Source organism: Ursus arctos, chromosome Y (assembly GCF_023065955.2).
Source record: "Ursus arctos isolate Adak ecotype North America chromosome Y, UrsArc2.0, whole genome shotgun sequence".
NCBI classification, from domain to species: Eukaryota; Metazoa; Chordata; class Mammalia; order Carnivora; family Ursidae; genus Ursus; species Ursus arctos.
Window position 1 is genome coordinate 23,274,545 of NC_079874.1, and position 25,239 is coordinate 23,299,783.

At 35.4% G+C, this 25,239-nt stretch overlaps 1 protein-coding gene across 19 annotated transcripts in view; it reads left to right on the forward strand.

Moving 5' to 3' along the window:
- Nucleotides 1–25,004, forward strand: part of LOC113249004 (zinc finger X-chromosomal protein-like) — a 58,826-nt gene extending 33,822 nt beyond the window's left edge. For 8 of the 19 annotated variants that reach the window (XM_057315470.1, XM_044380831.3, XM_057315468.1 and 5 more), the window contains 7 exons: nt 1,173–1,261; nt 6,938–7,507; nt 18,387–18,536; nt 18,947–19,090; nt 19,451–19,606; nt 20,069–20,209; nt 21,263–25,004. In XM_057315470.1, the coding sequence (XP_057171453.1) occupies nt 1,201–1,261; nt 6,938–7,507; nt 18,387–18,536; nt 18,947–19,090; nt 19,451–19,606; nt 20,069–20,209; nt 21,263–22,446 (2,406 nt within the window). In that variant the 5' untranslated portion in view covers nt 1,173–1,200 and the 3' untranslated portion in view covers nt 22,447–25,004. Of the gene's footprint in view, nt 1–457; nt 526–626; nt 739–1,172; nt 1,262–5,007; nt 5,350–6,937; nt 7,508–18,386; nt 18,537–18,946; nt 19,091–19,450; nt 19,607–20,068; nt 20,210–21,262 lie in introns of those variants that run through there. The other 11 variants (XM_057315466.1, XM_057315463.1, XM_044380824.3 and 8 more) reach the window with 8 other exon arrangements.
- The last annotated feature ends 235 nt before the right edge of the window (nt 25,005–25,239 follow it).

Consider the following 25,239-nt stretch of genomic DNA (forward strand, 5'->3'; position numbering starts at 1 on the left):
CAAGTTTAGAAACTATCTAATAGTCCTTTTGAAGTTGAATTAGAAAGTGAGAAAGTGGAGATGGGAAAACCTATTAGGAAGCTTAGGTAGTACCTGCACCCTAAGTAAATCATGGCCCCTGATAAGTCTCCCTTTTTGCCCCTTCTGTGTACTCACTTGCTTTTTAGGCATGTATGTGTATTTTAAATTTTTTTGTAAACTGGCTGTTTCTCCTGCCTGCCCTAAGGCACATTTGGTAAATGATCTTCAACTCTCTCTATGTACTATAGTTTGAGACGGAGAGGTATAGAGAAAGGGAGGACAAGGGAGGACGAGGAGGAGGGAAAGAGAGAAAAAGGGAGGGAGTGACAGGGAAACAGCATGTGCACACAAGTCTTGCTTATGGTTTCAGGTATCTTATAGATAGGACCTTCATTTTACTTTGTTCAAATATAAATTTATTTTTTACCTTTTGTAGCTGGTACCAATTCACCTGTGGCCTGGAGAATCTAAATATACTGTGAGAATTATTTCTGCAGTCAGAAGGTCAGTTAAGATAGGTCATTGTAAGGTACACAGAAATCTCCAAAAAGTATTAACCATTGTTACAAATTTTGCATTTTTACCATTTTGTAATTTACTGGTAGGAAGATTGCAGACTACATTAAATTTAAAAGTGCAAGAAAATCTTGCTGAAATTCCCCCCAAAGTGTATTAAGGTGAACCTCCAAGAGTCATTGGATTGCTGGTAGAGAGGAGGTAAGAGGGAGTCATCTGGGGTACAAGCAGTCTTCTGTATCTCAGTCTGAATAATACTAATAAAAGTTTAAATATAAATTTATTGGTATAAGCATTTAAATAAGTAAATATATATATTATATATATATATAATACATATACATATATATAAAATTAAGCAGAACAATTAAGATTTGTGCACATTATGTAGCTTATGCTGTAATTAAAACAAACAAAAATCCCCAGTGTCAGCCTGTTTAACCGCACTTTCATGCATTAAGTGGTAGAGCTGCCCATACATCACTGGAAATCAGTATGTTCCCTTTTATTTTACATTGTTAGGTTTTTAATAAATTAAGAAATTTGATCATTTCAGAAGTGTAAAGATCATGATGACATTTGAAGTATGTGATCTCATATAATTAATATTTGGTATACTTTATTTCCTGGCTTAGGAGCTGTGACTAATGAGAATCAAAGGCCATGGATGAAGATGAACTTGAATTGCAGCCACAAGAGCCAAACTCCTTTTTTGATGGAATAGGTATATCTAATTCTTGGGTTATTCCATTCCCATCTGCCAGATTTGGAGTTTGCTTATCAAGAGGATAAATTGCTAGATCTTAAATTGATTGATACTTACATATCTTGTTATCCTGTCAGAAACTCATAGCCAGCTCATAATGTTGTCAATAACTGCATCAGTATCAAAACATTACTCTTGTCTTGTTATTCTCATTTTTGCCAGTTATACAGCTAAATCCTCTTAGTTCTTCCTTTGGAAGTTTTTCTTGTTTATTTCTACTTATCTTTAGTTTTGCATTGTTGGAGCAATACACTTCCACAAATTTAGTGACCAAAACAGTGCTATTTTGTCACCTTGCAATTTTGTTAGTCAGAAACACTTTGTCAGAAATCAAGGTTTTGTCAGGGTACCCATTTCTGGAGCCTCTGAGGGAAACCCTTCTTTCATGAACATTCAAACTTTTGGCCAGAGTTAGTTCCCTGTGCTTTTCTTCTTTTCTTACGGACTGTTAGCCAGGACCATTTTTTTTTTCTTGAGGCTGCCCACATTACCTTTCATGTTTTACATGTGACTTCCTCTAGCAGCAGTTAGTTGGGTCTCATGTTTGAATCTGTCTGGCATTCCCATTCACAACACATCTGACTCTAGCCAGAAGCTTATCCAGGATAATCTACATTTAGATGTGCAAAATTTCTTTTACTATGTCACATAACATATTTTAAGATTCAGGGATTAGGGCTTGACTATCTTTGGGAGACCATTCTCCTTACCATTGTCTGCATTTTGCCACCAAACATTTATGTTCCTCCCATGGTAAAATTCAGTGTTCTGAGGTTTTCACTTAACATCCAAAATTATTTTCCAAAATTAAGGAGCTCAACTACATCCCGTAGATTTTAGAATATTGTGTTTTCTTTTCCTTTTGTTTTGAGACATATTTTGATTTGCCGTTTGACTTATTTGGCCCATTGTGCAGTAGTGTTTAATATTCCCATATTAAATATTTAATATTTACCAAAAAGAAAAGAAATTAAGCAACTCAGAAATCTCACTGCATCTAAATCAGGGACCCATAACACTCTGGGTATAGTTCATTAAGTACATCTTCTCAGGCATACTTCTTTGTGGACTTAAAAAGCCAGAGAAACAAGGTATCTGCTCCTATCATTAGTGGTAGTGCAGTTTTGAATATTCTGGTTACAACAGGTTGAAAAGGACGATAAATAGAGTCTGTAGTGTAAAGAAATTTTGAATTCTAGGTGGGCAGATTCCATTAGTTTCCAAGCCCTGGGAATAATCCCTCATATTTTTGTTGTTTTATTTTGTTTTGTTTTTAAGATCTAATTTCTGTTTTTGACATAGAGCACAAGCAGGGGGGAGCAGCAGGCAGGGGGAGAGGATGAAGCAGTCTCCACACTGAGCAAGGGTGCCCAAAGGGGCTGATCCCAAGACCCTGGGATTATGAACTGAACGAAGGCAGACATATAACCTAATGAGCCACGTATGTGCCCTTAATCCCTCATGGTTGATGGCTCCCCACTTGGAGTCATCTTTTTGTTTGGGTTTTGGTTTTGGTTTGGTTTTGTTTTTTCATCAGAGATAGCAAGTGTTTTTAACTAAGTAGTTTTACTAACCTACTTCTGTGCCTACAATTTTGGAAGTCCAGCAGTTCTTAATATCATACTTTCTCTATTCTTTCAGTCCAAGTTCCCAAACGAAGGTAGCATTGTTTCGGGTGATATAAATTTTTTAAAGAATTTTGTGTATCTCCTGGGTCGTGAGAATTTACTTCATTAGACAAGAGTCGTATCTATATACCTTTCAGAGATAATGCATTTCTTCTTGGAGATGGCTGAGGGACAGTGATTTAAGCCCCTCAGACTAAGTACTCTAGTTTGATTGAGGTTATCTGTGAGGCACACTATTAATGACTTCAAAGAGACATTAAAAGACTGAATTTTCAGACCTAACGACTTCAGGGAAGAATCATTGAGCCATTCATAGAATGCTTTTGTTCTAGAACTTTATTTTCCTGAAATTTTTTTTTCCTTTTCTTTTGCCACTTGTACAGGCTAAAAATTTGCCAGATTATTAAGTTCTGCTACTTTTTTGTTTCAATTTAACTTTCTTCTCTTGATTTTTACTCTAAGCAGCAAGAAGAAACAAGGCCACATCTTCAACACTGCTGAAATCTCCTTAGCTGAGTTAATTGTTACAAGTTATGCTTTCCACGTAACTGTAGCATACAGTTTGGCTAAGCCATTTCTCACAACATACAACTAAGATACTGCTTCCTTTCTTCTAGTAACATGCTTCTTTCTTCTTTTTGAGCCCTTACTAACAGAGTTTTTATAATCTGGATTTCCATTAACAGTCTGTGCGTGGTGACTTTCGTTTTCTTTAAGTCTATGTAGGATTTCTCTACTTTGGTCATTTCTTCCTTGAGTTCTCACCAGCATAAGTTGTTAACCATATTTCTACTAGGGGTCTGTTCAAGGGAATATTCCATTCTAGAGCCACTTTACATTTTTTGGCATTTGTATAGGAGCACTCCACTCTCTGGTACCAAATTTTTTGTTAACACCGAAAGCTAAACAAATTTAGCAGTTTAAATCAATAAAATTCATTGTTTCACAGTTTCTTTGGATTAAAAAGTGCTATCTGCTTTGGATTTCATATGGCTATAATAAAGATGTGAACAGGGTGTTGTTCCTTTCTGGGACTCTGGCTGTGACTCTGATTCTAAAATAATTTAGGTGATTAGCTGATTTCACTTCCTTTCAACTATAGGACTGAAGTCCCTATTTCATTGATAGCAGTCAGCTGAGGGGCTATCTTCGCCTCTTGCCACTGCTTATGTTCCTTCTCACGCTTTCTCTGTGGCTCCTGCAGTAACAGGGAATTAAGTTTCTCAAACTTAAAATTCTGCTTCAACTCTCAGATGCCACCTGGGAAAGTTTTGCTTTAAGTGTTCATGTGATCTAATTGGACACACTCAAAATTTTCAGTATAAGGTTTAGGACTTTAATTATATCTGCAAAATCCTTGTGGCATAAGCCATAATGTGACTTATTCACAGTTCCGTGATTGGGGTGCGGACATCTTGCAGTGCGGGTAGGGTGAAGTTGGATGAGCAAGGTAATTTCCTTATCACCACTGCTTTTCTAACCGGTTCCTACCACTTGGGCCTAGGCACTATTATCTCATTCTGTACTTACAATAGTAGAAACTATTTTCTTGGCTCTCAGTTTTCTTCTTTTATCTACCACACCAGTAGCATACTTATCCTGGTGTAACACCTGGATCATGTCATTTCACTTTTTTTCATTGTCCAGGAGATAAGGTATAAAGTTCCTCTGCGCTTTGACATTTTCGTACTTTTACAACCCTTTTTCTCAAGACGGTTCTCAAGGAGCCTTCTGCATCAGGCACATGGAATGTTGTTTGTTCCCCAACTATGCAAGGAAAACTGAAAATGGAAAAAAAAAATGGGCAGCCAGATTACCCAAGGTTCTAAGTAGATTAATATTGAAAAGGATTGCACTAGATTTTATAATATAAAATTGTTTTCTTATTACATAGCTATTCTTGCTAATTTAAATTTTACTCATTGAATTTTATGTTATCATATTTGCCATATATTAAAACAGTAGATAGTGACTTTACCAAGAAACATGAGGATTTTTAGTGTGCTTTCTAAATCCTGTGTGTGTGCATGTATTTGTGTTTCTTAAAGAATTTGGGGTGATATTTTAACTCATGTTTGGTAGTGTCATTTTGTTGGTGTTAATAAATGGAAAGTTAGTTCTTTCTTAACATGAACATAGTGAAGTATAAAAATGTGCTTGAAAGAGAGACTGAGTTCTTTGGAGTAAAACTCATAGTATTTTATAGCTTAATCTTGCCACAGCAGTGTTGGAACATGGGCTATTTTCCTTTTAGCCCTGCTTATTAACACTTAATGGTGTTCATTCATCTTTGAGCAAGTCACTTAATCTGCCAGGGCCTCCGTTTTCATATGTCCTAATAATAATGAAACCTCTCATTACAGTTTTTCAGAACATTTCCTATACATTCCCATTTGGTCATCACAACAGTCCTGTGAGGTATGCATGGCAGATATTTCTGTCCTCATTTTACTGACAGGAAGCTGAAATTAAGGTTAAATGACTTGCCAAAGGTCACAAAATGAATAAGTTCTAAATGCTTCTCTCTGACTTACACCTCTTAAGCAATGCTCTTGCCTTTAAATGGTTTTATATTTATGTCTTTAAGATGGAGATTAAGGTGATGTATTGCTCGATGTGAATAAGCATCAAAGACAAATGATTAAAAGCATTTAATAATTCTATAGAAATGAAAGAAAACATTTTCTCATTATTTCTATATGTAATTCAGTTGGACATTAACTAACTTTAAAGACTTTCTGCGACTTTTATTATCCTTTGGCCCTTGTTGATTCTTTATGTTTGTTGAATAATCTGTGTGTTTCTCTCATGGCCTAGCCAGTGAGACACAGTCACTGAGTTAGGCACCTGCTTTATGTCATCTGCTCTGACTCATAACCAGGGCCAATAGCTAACGGAGTCGCTTTCTTTTGGGCAAGACTTCATATTTGTTGTTCTGTGGACCAGGAGCCAAGATACCAGACTGGTTTTCTTTTATTTTATGTTATAATTTTGCTAAGGATAATCTTATCTCTGTTCCCACTCATCTCATTCAATCAGGGTGATATTTACTGAGTACCATGCTGTGCAAACAATTATGTGATCTTGTTGAAGTCATTTAATCTCACAGGCTCTGATTGTTTCACTCCTGTAGCTTTATTCTTTAATTGTGGAGTGCACTAGAGATAGGATTTCTTAAAATCGGTGAAACTGCCTGGGGATTGGAGTGTGGGTGATGCGAGGAGGCTAGATGGGGGCTGAGTGTCCTTATGAAGTTGGTAAGACCCATCTCCACTAACCTCACCCTCCAGTGCTCCAGAGCAGCTTCACTTTTATTCATCTTATCTATTCACAGAGATCTTTAATCAGTTATCTTTCCTCATCTATAGCCTTCTAGCTCTGTTTTCATTTATGCCCCAGTTCTTTGGTAGGTGAAATTTACAGTTTAATTTCTAAATTTCCAGTGATATATGGAGCATACTTTTGGAACATTACACCAGAATAGAGTGGGTTGATTTTAAAGAGTTGAAAGAAAGAAAAGGAATGGAAGAAAAGAAATATGTAGCAGTGTTGAAAAGAAGAAAACTGATGTATTTAAGGAATGTGGAAAAAAGGAAAAGAAATGGAACAGATATGAAGGAAAATGGTTTATTTGTTTTCTGAATTTATCTCACCTCCTTAACATTTATAATTATCTCTTAAGAGTTTATTTTCCTGGAGACCGTTTAAACTGATATTCTAAAATACTTTTCTTTTGTGACTGCCTCGTGTTTTTTGTTTCCTAGTATTACTTTACCTGTTAATGGATTTAGGGTTGAATAAAAGCAGTTCTTGTGTTAATTTCTGTTATATGAATCAAAAATAGATTCCCTCTTTACTACAAACAGATTGAAGACTGTTTCAGTGTTTGAGAAAACTGAGGATATATTCTGTTTTCTGTTGGAATTTAAATAACATTTATATCGTTTATTAAGAGAGTCATCCATGCCTACCTGAGGTTTGTCATTTTTATTTTTGTTTTTTAAAGGAACTGATGCTACGCACATGGATGGTGATCAAATTGTTGTGGAAGTTCAAGAAACTGTTTTTGTTTCAGATGTTGTGGATTCAGATATAACTGTACATAACTTTGTTCCTGATGACCCAGATTCAGTTGTAATCCAAGATGTTATAGAGGATGTTGTTATTGAGGATGTTCACTGCTCAGATATCTTAGAAGAAGCAGATGTATCTGAAAATGTCATCATTCCTGAGCAAGTGCTTAACTCAGATGTGACCGAAGAAGTTTCTTTAGCGCACTGCACAGTGCCAGATGATGTTTTAGCTTCTGACATTACTTCAGCCTCAATGTCTATGCCAGAACATGTGTTAACAAGTGATTCTATACATGTGTCTGATGTTGGACATGTTGAACACGTGGTTCATAATAGTGTAGTAGAAGCAGAAATCATTACTGACCCTCTCACAACAGACGTCGTTTCAGAAGAAGTATTGGTGGCAGATTGTGCCTCAGAAGCAGTCATAGATGCCAATGGGATCCCTGTGGACCAGCAAGATGATGACAAAAGCAACTGTGAGGACTACCTTATGATTTCCTGTAAGTCTTGGGGTACCATGATTGTCAAAGGTATTTTTGAGGGCTTTTATCATATATCAGGATAATATTTTCTTCACTTAAACTTACATAAAATTAAGATAAATATCATAAGCCCATATGCCCTGTTGTTTTAGTTTGGATCTTGTTAAGGTAAGCCATAAATAAGAAAACTGAAGTGGTAAAAGTAAAAAGTTATTTCTATATGAGAATGGAATACAAAGGTGAGAAAAATTAGGGGAACTGGGTGGCTCAGTTGGTTAAGCATGTGACCCCTCTTGATCTCAGCTCAAGTCTTCATCTCAGGGTTGTGAGATCAGGTCTTGCATTGGTTTCCATGCCGGGCCTAGAGCCTACTTTAAAAAAAAAAAAGAAAAGAGAAAAATAACAGCTAGATAGAATGAACTATTAGAAATCATGAACAATGTGATGAAGTGATTAGGCTGTTACCTTATCAGAATCACCACTGAATCTTGAAAGGATTTCAGCACAAAATCTTTTGTCTTTTATTATGCAGTCACTTCTCTCCTTATTTTCTTCCATATCACTACTCTTTTCCCTGCAAAATGGTGATCATATTTTAAAAAGCAAATTCATTATTGGCTTTGGAACTGTATTAGTGTAATGTCTTGAAATTAAGTGGCCATATACATGACAATAAACACTAATTTATATAGACTTCTAGACTGATTAGAGATTTAATATCATTGATTTTATACTCTGTTCACTGCTTCTTATGGGATATTGGCTTTCTACATTGTATTTACCTCCTTACCAACTAGCACATAATTAGACATTGTTTTGCTTACTTAATAGATGTCATAATTCTGTTAGTAGATTCTCTGGGTACATGTCTGTGATCTTTCTTTAATTTTTAGATACGTTCTCTACCTCAGTGAAGTTTTACATTATTAGATAGATCCATCAACTACTTGCTGGTTTAAATAACTAGGTTACCCTAAATCACCTGCCCATTGGACCACTATGGTATTTGGAATCATGTTTTATTGTAAATAGAGTTCAGTGTGTTCCTATCAACACTATGTACAAGTCTTTTTTTTTTCAGTCTTTGAGCATAGCACAGCAAAAGAGATTGGGTAAGTTTGGGGACAAAGAGTAGGTATTTACCTCTTAAGTGATCTAATACTATTTATTAATGATAATTTTCTACATCCAGCTGAACTTGATAATGTCAAGAGCCTGGTTTAACAAATGTCCAGGAAATTCCTTCTCTGTATAAAAGCGCCTTCCAGATAGTGTTGAAGTAGTTAATAATTTACAGTTTTTGACTTTGATTTGTAGTTTGGTTAGTTTGGAAGAAGCGGAGATGGGGGTAGTATTTATTGTAAGTAATTTCGGATTTAACTTTAATGTAAATTTAGAGTATAAAATCTTTATAAGATAAATTTATCCAGATATTTCAGTTTCCTTGGTATCTTTTTGTTTCTGCCTCCTAGGAAAGATACTTCCTCAAATGCTACATTATAATTTAAAACCCTGTTTGGTGAGGGAGGAGGAGAGGGAAACTATTTAGGGTTGACAGGTTTTTGGTTTAGGGTGTAGAGGAATTGTAGCCTGATCTGATTTTATACAGTAGAGAAAAAACTGAGATGCTGTTATTCTCTATCAATTTTAATGCTTTTCGTAGCATGAGACATGGAAATACTTTTGGTCCTTTGATATTTTTATTCAACATGTACAGCTTAAAGAGTTTAAACAGATGTCTACTCTTCTTCTCTTTAGAAATTTCAGTAAGTTATGGAATCTAAATGCCTGATAAAGTGTTTTTATAAAGTGTTTAGAGTCCATCTCAGCAAGTGTCTTCCTTCTGAAGATCTCACTTTTGTAACAATGAAGGAGTTCTCATTTTTTGTGGTGTTACAGTGTATCTAGACACAAATGCTCGTTGTTAGAGCGTATCTGCTATATATCATTTTGTAATCTAGATGATACTATTTCTTTTTTTTTTTTTTAAGATTTTATTTATTTATTTGACAGAGGCAGCGAGAGTGGGAACACAAGCAGGGGGAGTAGGAGTGGGAGAAGAAGGCTTCCCGCTGAGCAGGGGGCCCAGTGTGGGGCTTGATCCCAGAACACTGGGACCATGACCTGAGCTGAAGGCAGACACTTAACGACTGAGCCACCCAGGTGCCCCGATACTATTTCTTTTAAATTGATTATATCTTTCTTGAGAACAGAACTAATGCATCTTACCCATTACATATCTCCCCCACCAAACCCAGTACATATTACATGTGAATTACTTGTTGAATGAACATGTTTATTAACTTTATACTTGAAATCCTGTGGATATCTTGCCATCTAGTTTAGGTGTTTTCATCATTTTACCTGGTATTAGTTTCTAATTAATTATCAGTTTGGTCATACATTCAATAAAATAAGTTTCAGTGAATGAATAAATAAATGAAATCCAAACTCTCATGTCCAATGTACAGAATCTGAGGATCAATAGAATTTGTGGTTTATTTGTTGCTTTAGTAGTTACTGGAACAGACGGGATGCTAAAATATTTCACTTATATTTTTTATATACATATTTAAGTCATTCTTTTGTTCCTTCGCTAATTATTGGATATGTACGTAGCTTATTATTGTAAGCTCCCTACCAGGTGTTCTTTTTTAAATTTTTTTAATGTATTTTTTTAATCTAGTAGAATGCAGACTAAAATTTTGGAATTCTGAAAATAAGTATACACAAGAAAATATTTCTGAAACATGAATAAGGATTAGGGAAAATATCTTGATTAGGTTTTTAAAGTTTTGATAAAATTAAGGAGGTTTTTGTTCATTAGAATGGATGCCTTTTTATATAAGGATTCTAAAATGTATTTAGAAGATATTAAAGCAGTTACATAATATATTTTTTTAAAGATTTTATTCATTTATTTGACAGAGAGAAAGTGAGAGAGAGCACAAGCAGGGGAAGCAGCAAGGGAGAGGGGGAAGCAGGCTCCCCATGAGCAGGGAGCCCAATGCGGGACTCGGTCCCAGGACCCTGGGATTATAACCCGAGCTGAAGGCAGACGCCCAACCGACTGAGCCTCCCAGGAGCCTAGTTATATAATACTTTAAAGGAGATACTACCATGCACTGAAAGGAGGTAGCAATTAAATTGTTAGGAAGAATTTCTTCTTTTTTTTTTTTTTTTAAGATTTTATTTATTTATTTGACAGAGATAGCGACAGCCAGCGAGAGAGGGAACACAAGCAGGGAGAGTGGGAGAGGAAGAAGCAGGCTCCCAGCGGAGGAGCCTGATGTGGGCCTCGATCCCATAACGCCGGGATCACACCCTGAGCCGAAGGCAGACGCTCAACCGCTGTGCCACCCAGGCGCCCCAGGAAGAATTTCTATCAAGAATTGTCGCATTACTTAAGAAACTTAATTTTTAACAAAAGTCATGAGACATGCAGAGAATCAATGATCCTAACAGAAACACAGGAAAAAGTACAGTAAATAGAAACTCATGAGGAATACTAGATAATGAACTTAATAAAGATTTTATATCAGCTGTTTAAAATTTGTTCAAAGAGCTAGAGAAAACCACTATAAAGAACTAAAGTGTGAGAATGATGTCTCACCAAACAATATCAATAAAGAGAAACTTAAAAAAAAAACTAAATAGAAATTCTAGACTTAAAAATTACAAAGACTGAAATGAAAATTTTACCAAAGAGCTCAAAAGTAGATTTAAATAGGCAAAAGAAAAAATTGACAGACTTGGATATGTATCAGATAATACTAATCCACTCTGAGGAGAAGGGAAAAAAAGAATGAAGAAAAATGAATATAGCTTCTTGACCCATGGGATACTATCAAGTATAACAGCATATACAGTCCCACAAGGAGAGGAAAGATGGAAATGAACTGAAAGAATATCTCAAGAAGTAATGTCTAAAAATTTATTAAATTTGATGAAAAATAGTAATCTATACATATAAGCTAAGAAATTTGGTGAACTTCTTAATTAAATTGTCAAAAGACAAAGAAAATCTTGAAAGCAAGACAGAATTGACTCATATTCAAATGCTCATTGAAGAGGTAATAGCTGTTTTCTTATTAAAACATGTAGACTTAAAAGGCAATGACATGATATATGCAGATAATCTGTTCAGCAGGTTGAAGGGAAAAAGTCTAATACATTTACATGTTATATGCTATATATATTATATATATTCAACTAAGAAATATCTAGCTAGCTAAAGCTGTAAAAATGAAGGTGAAAGGTGAAACAAGATGTCCCTGGTACGGGGCGCATGGATGGCGCAGTCGTTAGGCGTCTGCCTTCGGCTCAGAGCGTGATCCTGGGGTTCTGGGATCAAGCCCCACATCAGGCTCCTCCGCTGGGAGCCTGCTTCTTCGTCTCCCACTCCCCCTGATTGTGTTCCCTCTCTCGCTGGCTGTCTCTCTCTGTCAAATAAATTTTAAAAACCTTTAAAAACAAACAAAAAAAGATGTTCCTGGTAAACAAAAAACCTGCAGTAACCCAGACTGAAACATACGGCACAAGGACAGACATATAAGCCAGTGAAATAGAATTGAGATTTGAGAAATAGAGCCATACATCTATAGCCAGTTGAGTTTTCACAACTTAAATTTTTCACAGTTTAAAGGGGAAAAAATAGCCTGATCTTCAACAAATGTTGGGGTAACTGCATGTTCACATGTAAATGAATGATGTTGGGCTGCTACCTTGAGATATATAAAAAACTTAAAACCAACCAAAGGCATCTGTAGGAGCTAAAATTCAAAACATCTTAGAAAAAAAGATAGGTGTAAGTATTCTCCAAAGTAATGGCAGTTAAGATAGGTCACCAAAATCACAAGAAAAGAAAAAGTACATATATTTATCATGTTTGAAAATGCTTTTGTTTCCAACAACACTGTCAAGAAAGTAAAGTGATAACAGAGAATGGAAGGAAATATATGTAAAGCATATATCCAAGTGTCTAGGAACCAGAACATACAAAGAATATCTACAACTCAGTAATAAAAACCAACCCAATTAAAAATGGAAAAAACCTTGAATAGACATTTCTCCAAAGAAGAAAATAAGCACACGAAAGATGCTCAACATCATGTCATTTGGGGGATACAAATCAAAACTAGAATGAGTTAACCTCTTCACATTTTCTCAGATGAGTATTTTAAAGAATGGGAAATAACAAGCTTTTGCAAGAACGGGGAGATTTTGGAAAACTCAAAGTGGGATTGGTAATATAAAATTGTTTAGCCTCTTTGGGAAGATTTTGCAGTTCTTTAAAAAGTTAAACTTTGAATTACTGTATGACTCAACTACTCCTAAGCATAAACCCAGGAGAATTAAAAACATATCCACAAAATAGTTGCTATACAAATGTTTATAGCAGCATTATTTTCTTTAAGATACATATATATATATATATATATATATATATATATATATGTATATGTGTTTTTTTTTTTGTTTTTTTTTTTTGTTTTTTTTTTGTCAGAGAGCACAAGCAGGCAGAGAGGGAGTGAGAAACAGGCTTCCCACTGAGCAAGGAGCCCAATGCTGGACTCAGGTCCAGGACCCTGGGATCATGACCTGAGTGAAGGCAGATGCTTAACCAACTGAGCTACCTGGGTGTCCCATTTATAGCAGCATTATTAACCAAAAAAATGGAAACAACCCTAATGCCTTCAATTGATGAATTGGTGTTTAAAATGTGACATCATCGGGGCGCCTGGGTGGCTCAGTTGTTGGGTGTCTGCCTTCGGCTCAGGGCGTGATCCTGGGGTTCTGGGATCGAGCCCCACGTCAGGCTCTTCTGCTGGGAGCCTGCTGCTTCCTCTCCCACTCCCCCTCCTTGTGTTCCCTCTCTCATTGGCCGTCTCTCTCTCTCTGTCAAGTGAATAAATAAAATCTTTAAAAATAATAATAATAAAATAAAATGTGACATCATCATCCAGTGGAATATTATTTAATCATAAGAAATGAAGCACTGATACATGCTACAAAGCGGATTAACTTTGAAAATAAGGGGTATATGGAAAACCTGACAAAAAGTTGAGTAGTGATTACCTAGTCTAATTGTGGAATAAGTTCTGTGAAGGAGTTAGCCAAAGAATGTAGAAGTATTTTTAGGGGTGATGGACATAATCCGTAATTAGATGATGATGATGATGATGGTTGCAAAGTATGTGAATTTACTGAAAACCAGTGAAGCTCTAGTTTTCATTACTACATTTTTTAAAGAGGCAATTGTGTATAATCACTGATGACTCAAGATACTTATTATTCAAAGCTTGTTTGTTTTTAGACTTTAATTTTTAGTGACAGTTTTAAAACCACAGTGAGATTTTACATGGTTAACAGGACATTTAAGGTTTGTGGGTTTTTTTAAGTTGCTTTTGTAATATTTCATTTAGTTAATTTTAGTAGGTGAAATTGTGGGACACCTTTCCAAGGTGAAATTTTCATCGTGAATTCTGCTTTTGCCTAGAAATAGATTACCTATGCTGTTCTCAGGGAGATCTGACATTTGAATGTGTTTTTCTAACATCCTTTTTAATATGCAGAAGCACCCAGGAAGATCTTTTATGAGCTACAGGTAAATATGTAACATTTTTCAAGTTCCACAGTCATTAGATGGTGAGGTCTTGATGAGTTTTATTTTATGATTACCCACAAACTAACATTTGTATGAACATCTTGTGTGACCTTGTAAACACAAGGTATTAAGATTTTTCAGTACCTGCTTAGAATCACTTTTGCAAAGTTTCCAAAAGAGACCAGCTTAACTATGGTCTCAGACTCCTCAAAGATGAGTCCCTTAAAGAAGTTTTAGATTTATTCAAGGACTCTCCTGCTGATTTGCTGAGATCTCTGTCCTCTAATGCTACCTGTTTGACATTCCAAAGCCGCCTTTAGGAAAATGACCTTAGCTCAGTCAGCTGGATATGTCAAAAAGTATTTAGCTTTGAAAACAACTAAGTATACATAAGATCAGAATTGAGGACATGATGCCTGTTTTAGCAAAAAACTTTATAAAACATAGGTAAATATCCTGATGTAGTTCAGGATATAGAGAAGGGGTATGAATGTATCTATGTATATAATTTGCAAAGAACTTAATTTATGTCCTTAAGCTCATCCTGGAGCAGCTTATTCTCTTTCACTTGTTAAGTTCTTAACCCAGTCTCCCATTCTTTAACCAAAGTCCTTGCCTCCTATGCTTTGTATATGATTGAAAATACCAATCAGGATGTTTTACTGGTTTCTAAGCTCCAGTCCTGCCCTCTTTTCCCTAATGAGTTATCTACATTTCTGTTGATCTGCCCTCCAGTCTTAAAAGAAAGGGTGTTTTTCTTCTTTAATGTTTAAGGAAAACTTCATCTTTGTTCCTTGTTTCTTCTACATTTCCCTCTAAGAATTTGATTCCATAATTTACCATGTCCTCTACCTCCATCCTTTTATTTTATTACTCCCACAGAATAATGAGCATACTTAAGTATTTTTATCACTGACATAGTTGTCTCTTTGATCCTGCAATCCATTCTAACTACTGCTCCTTTGTTCTTTTTTGCATTAAACTTCTTAAAGGATTTTTTTAAAGATTTCATTTAGTTATTTGATAGAGCACAAGCAGTGGGGGTGGCAGAGGGAGAGGGAGAAGCAGACTCCTTGCTGAGAGGAGCCCAACATGGAGCTCTGTCCCAGGACCCTGAGTTCATGACCTGAGCAGAAGGTAGACATTTCAGCGACTGAGCCACCATTAAACTTCCTAAAGAAATTAACATCCATCTTCCATAGAATCCTCAGTCTATTTCAGTCTGACTCCATATAGCATTCACTAAGTATTTTAACCAAGAGTGTGAGTGACGTCCTGGTTAGTACAAGCCACTGCAGATGTTCCTCCTTTACTTTGTACTTGTCTACTGCTGTAGACTATAGTAGGATTTTCTATATTTGTAAGATTTCAGATGCTGTTTGAAAGCAACTTTATGCACATAATTTATTGGCATGGGGTGGTCTTGATTTCTACGTAAGAAACCAAGATAAAGTGTTGGTGTATTTTCACTTTTTAATGTTGGCTTTTGAAAAACTAAGTTCATCTTAATATTCTATGTAAGAATATTCTTTGTAATTCTGTGAAAGAATTTGGACTAGACAAATGGAATTTTGGAATCTTGGGAATTTATAGAACTGTTTTAAAAGATGTCAAAATCAGGGGCACCTGGGTGACGCAGTCGTTAAGCGTCTGCCTTTGGCTCAGGGCGTGCTCCCGGTGTTCTGGGATCGAGCCCCACATCAGGCTAGGAGCCTGCTTCTTCCTCTCCCACTCCCCCTGCTTGTGTTCCCTCTCTTGCTGGCTGTCTCTATCTCTTCAAATAAATAAAAAAATTTAAAATTAAAAAAAAAAAAAAGATGTCAAAATCTAACTTCTATCTTTACAAGTCACCGTTAAGAATTAAAGATGGGTGTGCCTGGCTGGCTCAGTCTGTAGAGCATGTGATCCTTGATCTTGGGGTTGTGGGTTTAAACCTCACTGCGTAGAATTTACTTTTTTAAAAAAAAGAATTTATGATGTAAAATTAAGTGGTCAAACTATCACCACAGCCTTAGGTGAATTGTGCTTGAGTCAGGTTTATATCCATCAGATCTCTGCTAATGGAAACACCTAGTCTAGCTAATTATATCATTTATAGATTTTTCAAAAATCAAGATTGCGTCTAAGAAATGTCATACAGGGGCACCTGGGTGGCACAGTGGTTAAGCGTTTGCCTTTGGCTCAGGGCGTGATCCCAGCGTTATGGGATCGAGCCCCACATCAGGCTCCTCCGCTATGAGCCTGCTTCTTCCTCTCCCACTCCCCCTGCTTGTGTTCCCTCTCTCACAGGCTGTCTCTATCTCTGTCAAATAAATAAGTAAAATCTTTAAAAAAAAAAAAAAAGTCATAGAATAAATACATTCTTAAACTTCAGGTATTCATCAAGGTTACTTACGACTCATGGATTTCTTTTGAATTCTAACTTTGCTAGTTGCTAGCCATGTGATCTCACCTAAACATTGAATTTTTCTAAACCACAGATTTTGCTCTACTTTAAGATGTTAATGGTATTTTAACACTTCCTTTATGACTTAGTGTAAGTATTATGCACTGTGTGTAGTAATCAATAAATTGTAGCCATCTTATTAGTATTATCACTTTTTAAAATAATCATCTGTTCATTTTCTGCTTTCCCACTGGATTAAAAACATTTTTTCTGTTTTATCACTTTTTTAAGCTTTAATTTAAATTCCATTTAGTTAACATACGCTGTAATATTAGTTTTAGATGTACAATATGGTGATTCAGAACTTAAATACAACATCTGATGCTCATCACAAGTACACTCCTTGATACCCATGACCCATTTTACCACTTCCCTTATCATTCGATTACAAACTTTTTGAGTCCAAAACTTTTTCGGGTTTGTATTTCCAAAACTTACCTAGCCCAAAGTCTGTCTTATAGTTGTGATGCAAATTGAAGACAAACTAAGTCTTTTTTTTCCTGGGCTTTGGGTCTCTTCTTCTCTGCTTGGTTTTTAGTTAACGGCAGTTAGGCCAGTTTTACCTAGAGCAGACTTTCTCTAATGCACTCAACATCAGTAAATCCAACTTTTGTGAGAAGTTAAATGATGCTGGCAAAGTTTTCATTCATTAGTCTTTTCCTCAGTTTCATTTGTGCTAGACGTATCAGTGGATGGGCATACGTGGATAGCAGTAGATAAAAGATTACATTTCATGGGAATTATGTTTTTGGTATTTTTTCCAATCCAGGTCTGTTTCTTTGAGACATTATCTTTTACGTTTATTGGTTTCCCAAATGTTAAACAGTACTGTATTTCACTAGCTACTTTTATAAAGATTAAATTATGAAATGTTTGTTCTATATCCCCTGAATCTCCACTGTCGTGAGTCATGTGTGTCTCTGTTGGTAAGTAAGGATACCTTTTTTTTTTTCAAAAAACATAAAACAGGCTACGTTCATTAAGTTACTTGAGAATACTGTATATTTAAGTATACATTTGCTGCATTTACCAGCAATGACCCAGACTGAGTTTTATGAACTTAAGTGTGTGCCTTTTTGGGTATTATGTGTATGTATATACCATGTACGTGTCTTTAAATAGTTTGGTTGTAGAATTTACATTGAGTATTGCAGTGTACATTTTTGAAAATCATATTTTGATTTAAAAAAATACAATTCTAATAAGAGACATATAAGACCACGTAATGGTCAAAACACTAAGGTAGTTCTGAGAAAATGTATTAAGACCAGTGTTTGTTGATTTTACTATTAGGACATTCTTCCCAAGGTCTTTAACAATATAATAATCCTTTCATCTTTGGATATTAGTGTATCCAAAGATACAATATATTATTTCATTATTTTTGTTAGTTTTTAAGGCTACCAGCAGTTTGCTTTTAGTAAAATACTTTTTAGCTTAATATCTCATCCCACTTTAAGAAGATTTGCAAAATGTATTTGTTGAATATCCTACTTTTTAAAAAGTGAAATATTCAGGGGCGCCTGGGTGGCACAGCGGTTAAGCGTCTGCCTTCAGCTCAGGGCGTGATCCCGGTGATCCGGGATCGAGCCCCACATCAGGCTCTTCCGCTATGAGCCTGCTTCTTCCTCGCCCACTCCCCCTGCTTGTGTTCCCTCTCTCGCTGGCTGTCTCTATCTCTGTTGAATAAATAAATAAAATCTTTAAAAAAAAAAAAAAAAGTGAAATATTCAATTTTATATGAGTCAAATTAGAGGTTATATTTGTAAAACACTTTTCAAAAAGATAATATTCGAATTAAGTGTCTGTTACTGTTATTTATGATGTATTTTTTTTCTTTTTAGTGGATGATGCTGGCAAAATAGAACACGGTGGCTCCTCTGGAATGACCATCGATGCAGAGTCGGAAATTGATCCTTGTAAGGTGGATGGCACTTGCCCTGAAGTTATCAAAGTGTATATTTTTAAAGCTGACCCTGGAGAGGATGACTTAGGTAAGATGAAAGCTTCAACATATTATACATCCTGATCAGACACTTCAACCTGTTTTCTTTTGGGTGGTGTAAATTAAGAATATTTGAAATCTTTTCTGAAGATAACTTTTTTTGTGTTTTGTTTTTTAAGATTTTTATTCATTTATTTGAAAGGAAGAGAAAGCATGAGCAGGGGCGGGGGGCAGAGAGAGAAGCAGCAGAGAGCCTGATGCGGGACTCAGTCCCAGGACCCTGAGATCATGACCCGAGCTAAAGGCACACGCTTAACTGACTGAGCCACCCACGTGTCCCTGAAGATAACTTTTAAACAGGGATTTCCATGTAGTAGTATAAAAGTGTATGAAATGTAATCAAACGGGTGAAAATGAAGTTTTCAGATAAATTCTCGGAGCTGTCATCTTCCCTGATAGGTGGTACTGTAGACATTGTGGAGAGTGAGCCTGAGAATGACCATGGAGTTGAATTACTTGACCAGAATAGCAGTATTCGAGTGCCAAGGGAAAAGATGGTTTATATGACCGTCAACGACTCTCAGCAAGAAGATGAAGATTTAAGTAAGTAGGTGCCCTTTTTGTGGGAGAAGATTTTCTGTAGACAGTTAATTTTTATAAAGTGCAACTAATATTTGAAGAAAATAAACAGTACTATTGTAGATATTATTGTTCTGCCATATACCAAAGAGGAACATTAGTGACTCTTAACATATGCTTAGGATGTCACTTTAAAAGCAAACCATGATAAAAGCCAAGAAAGGAATGGTTCACTCAACAAATATAGAGTATTTGCTGTGTGAAAGTGATGTTAATAGGCATGTAACATTTGAAACTTCTGTTTGTCTGAATTCAAACAGAAGTATTGCTTCTGTCTGGTCTGCAAATCTGGTCATAAAAGTGTCTTACTAATTTTCTAATTAGATGTTGCTGAAATTGCTGATGAAGTTTATATGGAAGTGATAGTAGGAGAGGAGGATGCTGCAGTTGCAGCTGCAGCAGCAGCTGCTGTGCATGAACAGCAAATGGATGACAATGAAATCAAAACCTTCATGCCAATAGCATGGGCAGCAGCTTATGGTAAGTCACATATATACTGGCTGAAAGGATTGCATGGTTCTGGAACATGAATTCATTAGAAATGGTTTCTGTAGCTTCAGATTTCAGAAATAGGAAGTACCAGTATAGTGACTTAACGGTATACAGGGTGATTGTATAGTCTGCCGTTGTCTTAATTTAATGAATTTCCTTTGCCTCTATTATGTAAGAGATAAATAGAAATTTTTTATCTTGAGTATATCTGCATCATGACTTTAAATTTTGAGTGTCATTGAGGGAGTTCATGGTGCAAAATGCTGTTACATTTGGAAGATAGACTTTTTTCTGTTGTCTAGTACATAAATGTGCTCTTAAAGCCCATTATCTGGATAGGGAATTTGTCATTCATGAGTATCGTGGCTTTTTGTTGTTGTAGTTAATAAAGAATCCCTAATTCTTTATAAAGAACACTGTATAATTTTGTTTTTTAATACACATTGTTAGGTAATAATTCTGATGGCATTGAAAACCGGAATGGCACTGCAAGTGCCCTCTTGCACATAGATGAGTCTGCTGGGCTCAGCAGACTGGCTAAACAAAAACCAAAGAAAAGGAGAAGACCTGATTCCAGGCAGTACCAAACAGGTGAGGGCACATGAGTTCCACAGTGCAGCATGCTCTGCAAGCTCTGAGTTTAAACCAGTATGTACCACAGAGTTGTTAATGATAGCAGTTTACCTACAAGATCATATGTACCTTTCGTGTATCAAAGTGAAAAATAATTTTAAGAATTCAGTGATATTCATGAATGATTTCCTGGCATAAAAAGAAAGAGATTTTGAGTCAGACATTCAGGAGAGTAAAATCTCAGGATATTTTAGTGGAAATTAAAACAAATCACTAAAATATGTTATTTAATGAACAAATTTAAATATTTTTGTCAGTGTGAAGCAGGCATTATTTACTGAGAGCAGAACAAATGATGGGGCACCTGGGTGGTGCAGTCGTTAAGCGTCTGCCTTCAGCTCGGGGCGTGATCCCGGCATTCTGGGATCGAGCCCCACATCAGGCTCCTCCGCTGGGAGCCTGCTTCTTCCTCTCCCACTCCCCCTGCTTGTGTTCCCTCTCTTGCTGGCTGTGTCTCTATCTCTGTTAAATAAATTAATAAAATCTTAAAAAAAAAATGCTCTAGTTGTCCATTGAGTAATTCCTTTCCAGTATAATCTTGTATAATATTTTGCATATTATAATTTTTTAGTAGGTAAAGGTTAAACTTAAGTTAGCATAAATTTGGATTGTAGTAATAAAACTGAAAGCTTGAACTTTGTTTTTATGAATCATTTTCTATGGATACCCAAATATATATGGCTTTTTATTTTATTTTAGATATATTTATTTAAATAAATATTTATTTATATTTTTATTTATTTATAAATACTTATTTAAATATATATTTAAATATGGCTATTTGTTTTAAACTGGGAGTGAGATTGGTGGTTACATTGAGTGAAGTTTCCGGACAAGATTCTCTTCATCACTACATTTTGCTATTATCTCTTTTGTTGAAAAACAATGGAAAGAATATTAACTTTTACATGTACTTGTCCAATAATATTCAGAATGTACACTTTAAGTGGTTGAAGAAACCAAAACGGAACGTGGTTTGATCACTCATGCTTGTTTCTTTTCCTTTCGTAGCAATAATTATTGGCCCTGATGGACATCCCTTGACTGTCTATCCTTGCATGATTTGTGGGAAAAAATTTAAGTCCAGAGGTTTTCTGAAAAGGCACATGAAAAACCATCCTGAACACCTTACTAAGAAGAAGTACCGCTGTACTGACTGTGATTACACTACCAACAAGAAGATAAGTTTACACAACCACCTAGAGAGCCACAAGCTGACCAGCAAGGCAGAAAAGGCCATCGAATGCGATGAGTGTGGGAAGCATTTCTCTCATGCTGGAGCTCTGTTTACTCACAAAATGGTGCATAAGGAAAAAGGAGCCAACAAAATGCACAAGTGTAAATTCTGTGAATACGAGACAGCTGAACAAGGGTTGTTGAATCGCCACCTTTTGGCGGTCCACAGCAAGAACTTTCCTCATATTTGTGTGGAGTGCGGTAAAGGTTTTCGTCACCCATCAGAGCTCAAAAAGCACATGCGCATCCATACCGGCGAGAAGCCGTACCAGTGCCAGTACTGCGAATATAGGTCTGCAGACTCTTCTAACTTGAAAACACATGTAAAAACTAAGCATAGTAAAGAGATGCCATTCAAGTGTGACATCTGTCTTCTGACTTTCTCAGATACCAAAGAGGTGCAGCAACATGCTCTTATCCACCAAGAAAGCAAAACACACCAGTGTTTGCACTGCGACCACAAGAGCTCGAACTCAAGCGATTTGAAACGACATATAATTTCAGTTCACACGAAGGACTACCCCCATAAGTGTGACATGTGTGATAAAGGCTTTCACAGGCCTTCCGAACTCAAGAAACACGTGGCTGCCCACAAGGGTAAAAAAATGCACCAGTGTAGACATTGTGACTTTAAGATTGCAGATCCATTTGTTCTAAGTCGCCATATTCTGTCAGTTCACACAAAAGATCTTCCATTTAGGTGTAAGAGGTGTAGAAAGGGATTTAGGCAACAGAATGAGCTTAAAAAGCATATGAAGACACATAGTGGCAGGAAGGTGTATCAGTGTGAGTACTGTGAGTATAGCACTACAGATGCCTCAGGCTTTAAACGGCACGTTATCTCCATTCATACGAAAGACTATCCTCACCGGTGTGAGTACTGCAAGAAAGGCTTCCGGAGACCTTCGGAAAAGAACCAGCACATAATGCGACATCATAAAGAAGTTGGCCTGCCCTGACGATACTTCTACGGACATTTGTAGAGATGTTGGCCTTAAAGCAGCAATCTCATTTTAAAGCCAATCAGTCTCGTTCACATGCAATACTGTATATCGATTTATGCTGTGTACAAATAGAATTACTGCTTGTAGTCAGCTTTTCTTTACATTTTACTAAATAGAGTGTTCTGGATCCTATTCAGTTTGTTCAGTTGCAAAAACTAGCAACAATCGAGTTGCTATTAAAAATGAATCCCTGATTCTATACTGAATTTTTCAGTCTTAGAAGTTTTACTATTATTTAAGTATTTACTTTATTCACATTGATGGTATTCTTCTAAGACCACTTAAAGATAAAAAAAAAACAACATAGGATTGGTAACTCTAAAAGTAATTACTTTGACTCATTTTTCCCTTAAAGATCTTTCACATTAAATAGGAACATCTGATAGTAAACAGATTTTACTGTTGGGTCTAATCATTACATGAAAGTAATTTCTTTGTCTTGCTTAATATATTCAGACCACGTGACAATGAAACTTTTCCACTTGCGTCTCTAGCATTGCTAGATATAGAACATTTGCTGGGTTTGTGTTTACTTTTCATTTTATTCAACAGACAAACTATGCTTTCTTGTGACTTTCTGTATACTACATCTTTTGTCAGCATAGCACACTTTTAGGAAGTTACTGAAAGGGTTTGTTTATTTTCTTTTGTTATTCTTCTGTCTATATAGTTTTGTTTTGAAATACTTGTGTTCTACAGACAAAACTTAACTGTGAACTGAGTTTTGGAATATTACAGATAAATGGTGGCTCATAGGCTGTTTTGCAACTGGATCTGTAAGTGAACCCAGATTTTATATGTGCCTATGTGTTACTTGTTTTATATACGTACACACAGAATCCCAAATTTAAGTCTATATTGAAAAGTATTAAATATACAATAAAATGAAAGATCCAGAGATATATGAAAGAACATTTAGCAAGCTTGGTATTCAGAGAGATTAAATTAAACTTGAGGGGGAAATTGGAAAATAAGGACAGTGGTATTTTTAAAGAGTGATGGTATTTTCCTTAAATATCTTTGATAGTTGGAAAAGACAGGTTAAGATATTTCTAGATAGAGTATTTTTATATACCTTAAATTTTTTCTGAAAAGCTAATGAATAACCATAAATCTCTCAGTAGTCACTGAGAAGCATGTAAAGGAAATGTCTTCTCACAAAGTAAAGAGGATTAAGAAGATGAATGGCTGCAGAGGATGGGTGCTAATTAAAATTGGCAAGTTCAGCCTGTTTTTTAATTTCTTAGTTAGCAAACTTGAAAAAGATGTAACATTCAAGTTAGCTTTGATTAGAATATATGTTTAAAGTATGTAATGAAAACATGAGACTTCATTTGGAAAATTACCAAGTCTTTCATAGTTGTTTTTTTTTTTGAGAGTTGGCATATTTTAAGCAGTCATAAATAGATATAAAATGAATTTAAACAGTTAATTAGAATTTGGTTTGTGTTAATACGAATTTTTAAAATTAGGAAACACTTTTTGTTTACTTAAATTGGGCATTGGCACATACCTACTGGCACATAATACAAGAATAGAAATTTCTCTTCCCAGTTGATAACTCCCTTGCAACTTCATTATGGTGCTTCCTTCTACTCTTACTGTAAGTTTTTGCCTTCTGCCTTTCCTCTGTGCCACTAATATATTCAGAAGTTATATTTATAGGGTTAGGAATCTAAATATTGGGGGTTTTGAAGGCTGGATTAACTTAATCTTTTTAAATCAAGTGCTATAGGCACATAAGAATTTAAACCTAATGCCAACCAAGCAACAGGATGGATTTGGAACCTCATAAGCCTTCTTGACTCCCATATATGTTTCATCCCATTTTTAGTATCCATTGTCCTATTCTTAAATATTTTATTTTTTGTGTGAGAATCTTTTCAATTTTCCTTGCATTTGGTTTTTCCCTGGAGTAATATAAAAGGAAATGTTTAAATAAAAGTTTACATTTAAGAATTTTAAAACATTCTGTAAAATTAATACAGATAAATAGCTATTTAATTATATTTTAAAAAGAAACTGAAAGATAAAGAACACAACACTTTACATACTTTATATTTCTTTCATAGTCTGGAGTCTTACACAATTGTTTTGTTTTGTTTTTTAAGCACAATATTGAAACCTTTAAAAGGTAATTAAGGGTTTGGTCAAGTGAGTATGATAAAACATTTGTTGTCATTATAAAGAAAACATGAAATTGTACTTACTGTTATGTACTGATACTAGTTGCAGCCTGTTTTAGTTCTTAAAACAATTTGATTAGCAAAGCTAATAAACAAGTTTGGATGTTTCAGTTTAATGTTTTAAAGAGGTACAGGTTTTTACAAGAACATAAGTTATTGTTTTGTTGAAATAGCCTATTAAATATTATATGTCTTTTCCTCTGTACACATTGTAAAATACATAAAGTAAAATACTTAATAAGAAATTCATATAGAAAAGTGTGACACTATTGTAAATGTGTACTTGAGAATAACATGCAAAAATAAAAATCAATATTTTCTTGTTAATCGGTGTTTAGTCTCTTTGATATTGGTATTAAGGTAACATTTTTTCATAAAAGTGTTAAATCTAATAAAAATAAAGCTGTGCTATTTTTATTTCTCTATTTCTTATAAATGGAATGCAAAATGCACATAATTGCTTTTGATTTTGTGACTTGGATGCAGATGTTAATCAATCCTGAGTTTACTAGTAAGTATTTTAGAATCGTAGAGCTAATTGGTGAGTTCTTTGATCAGTATA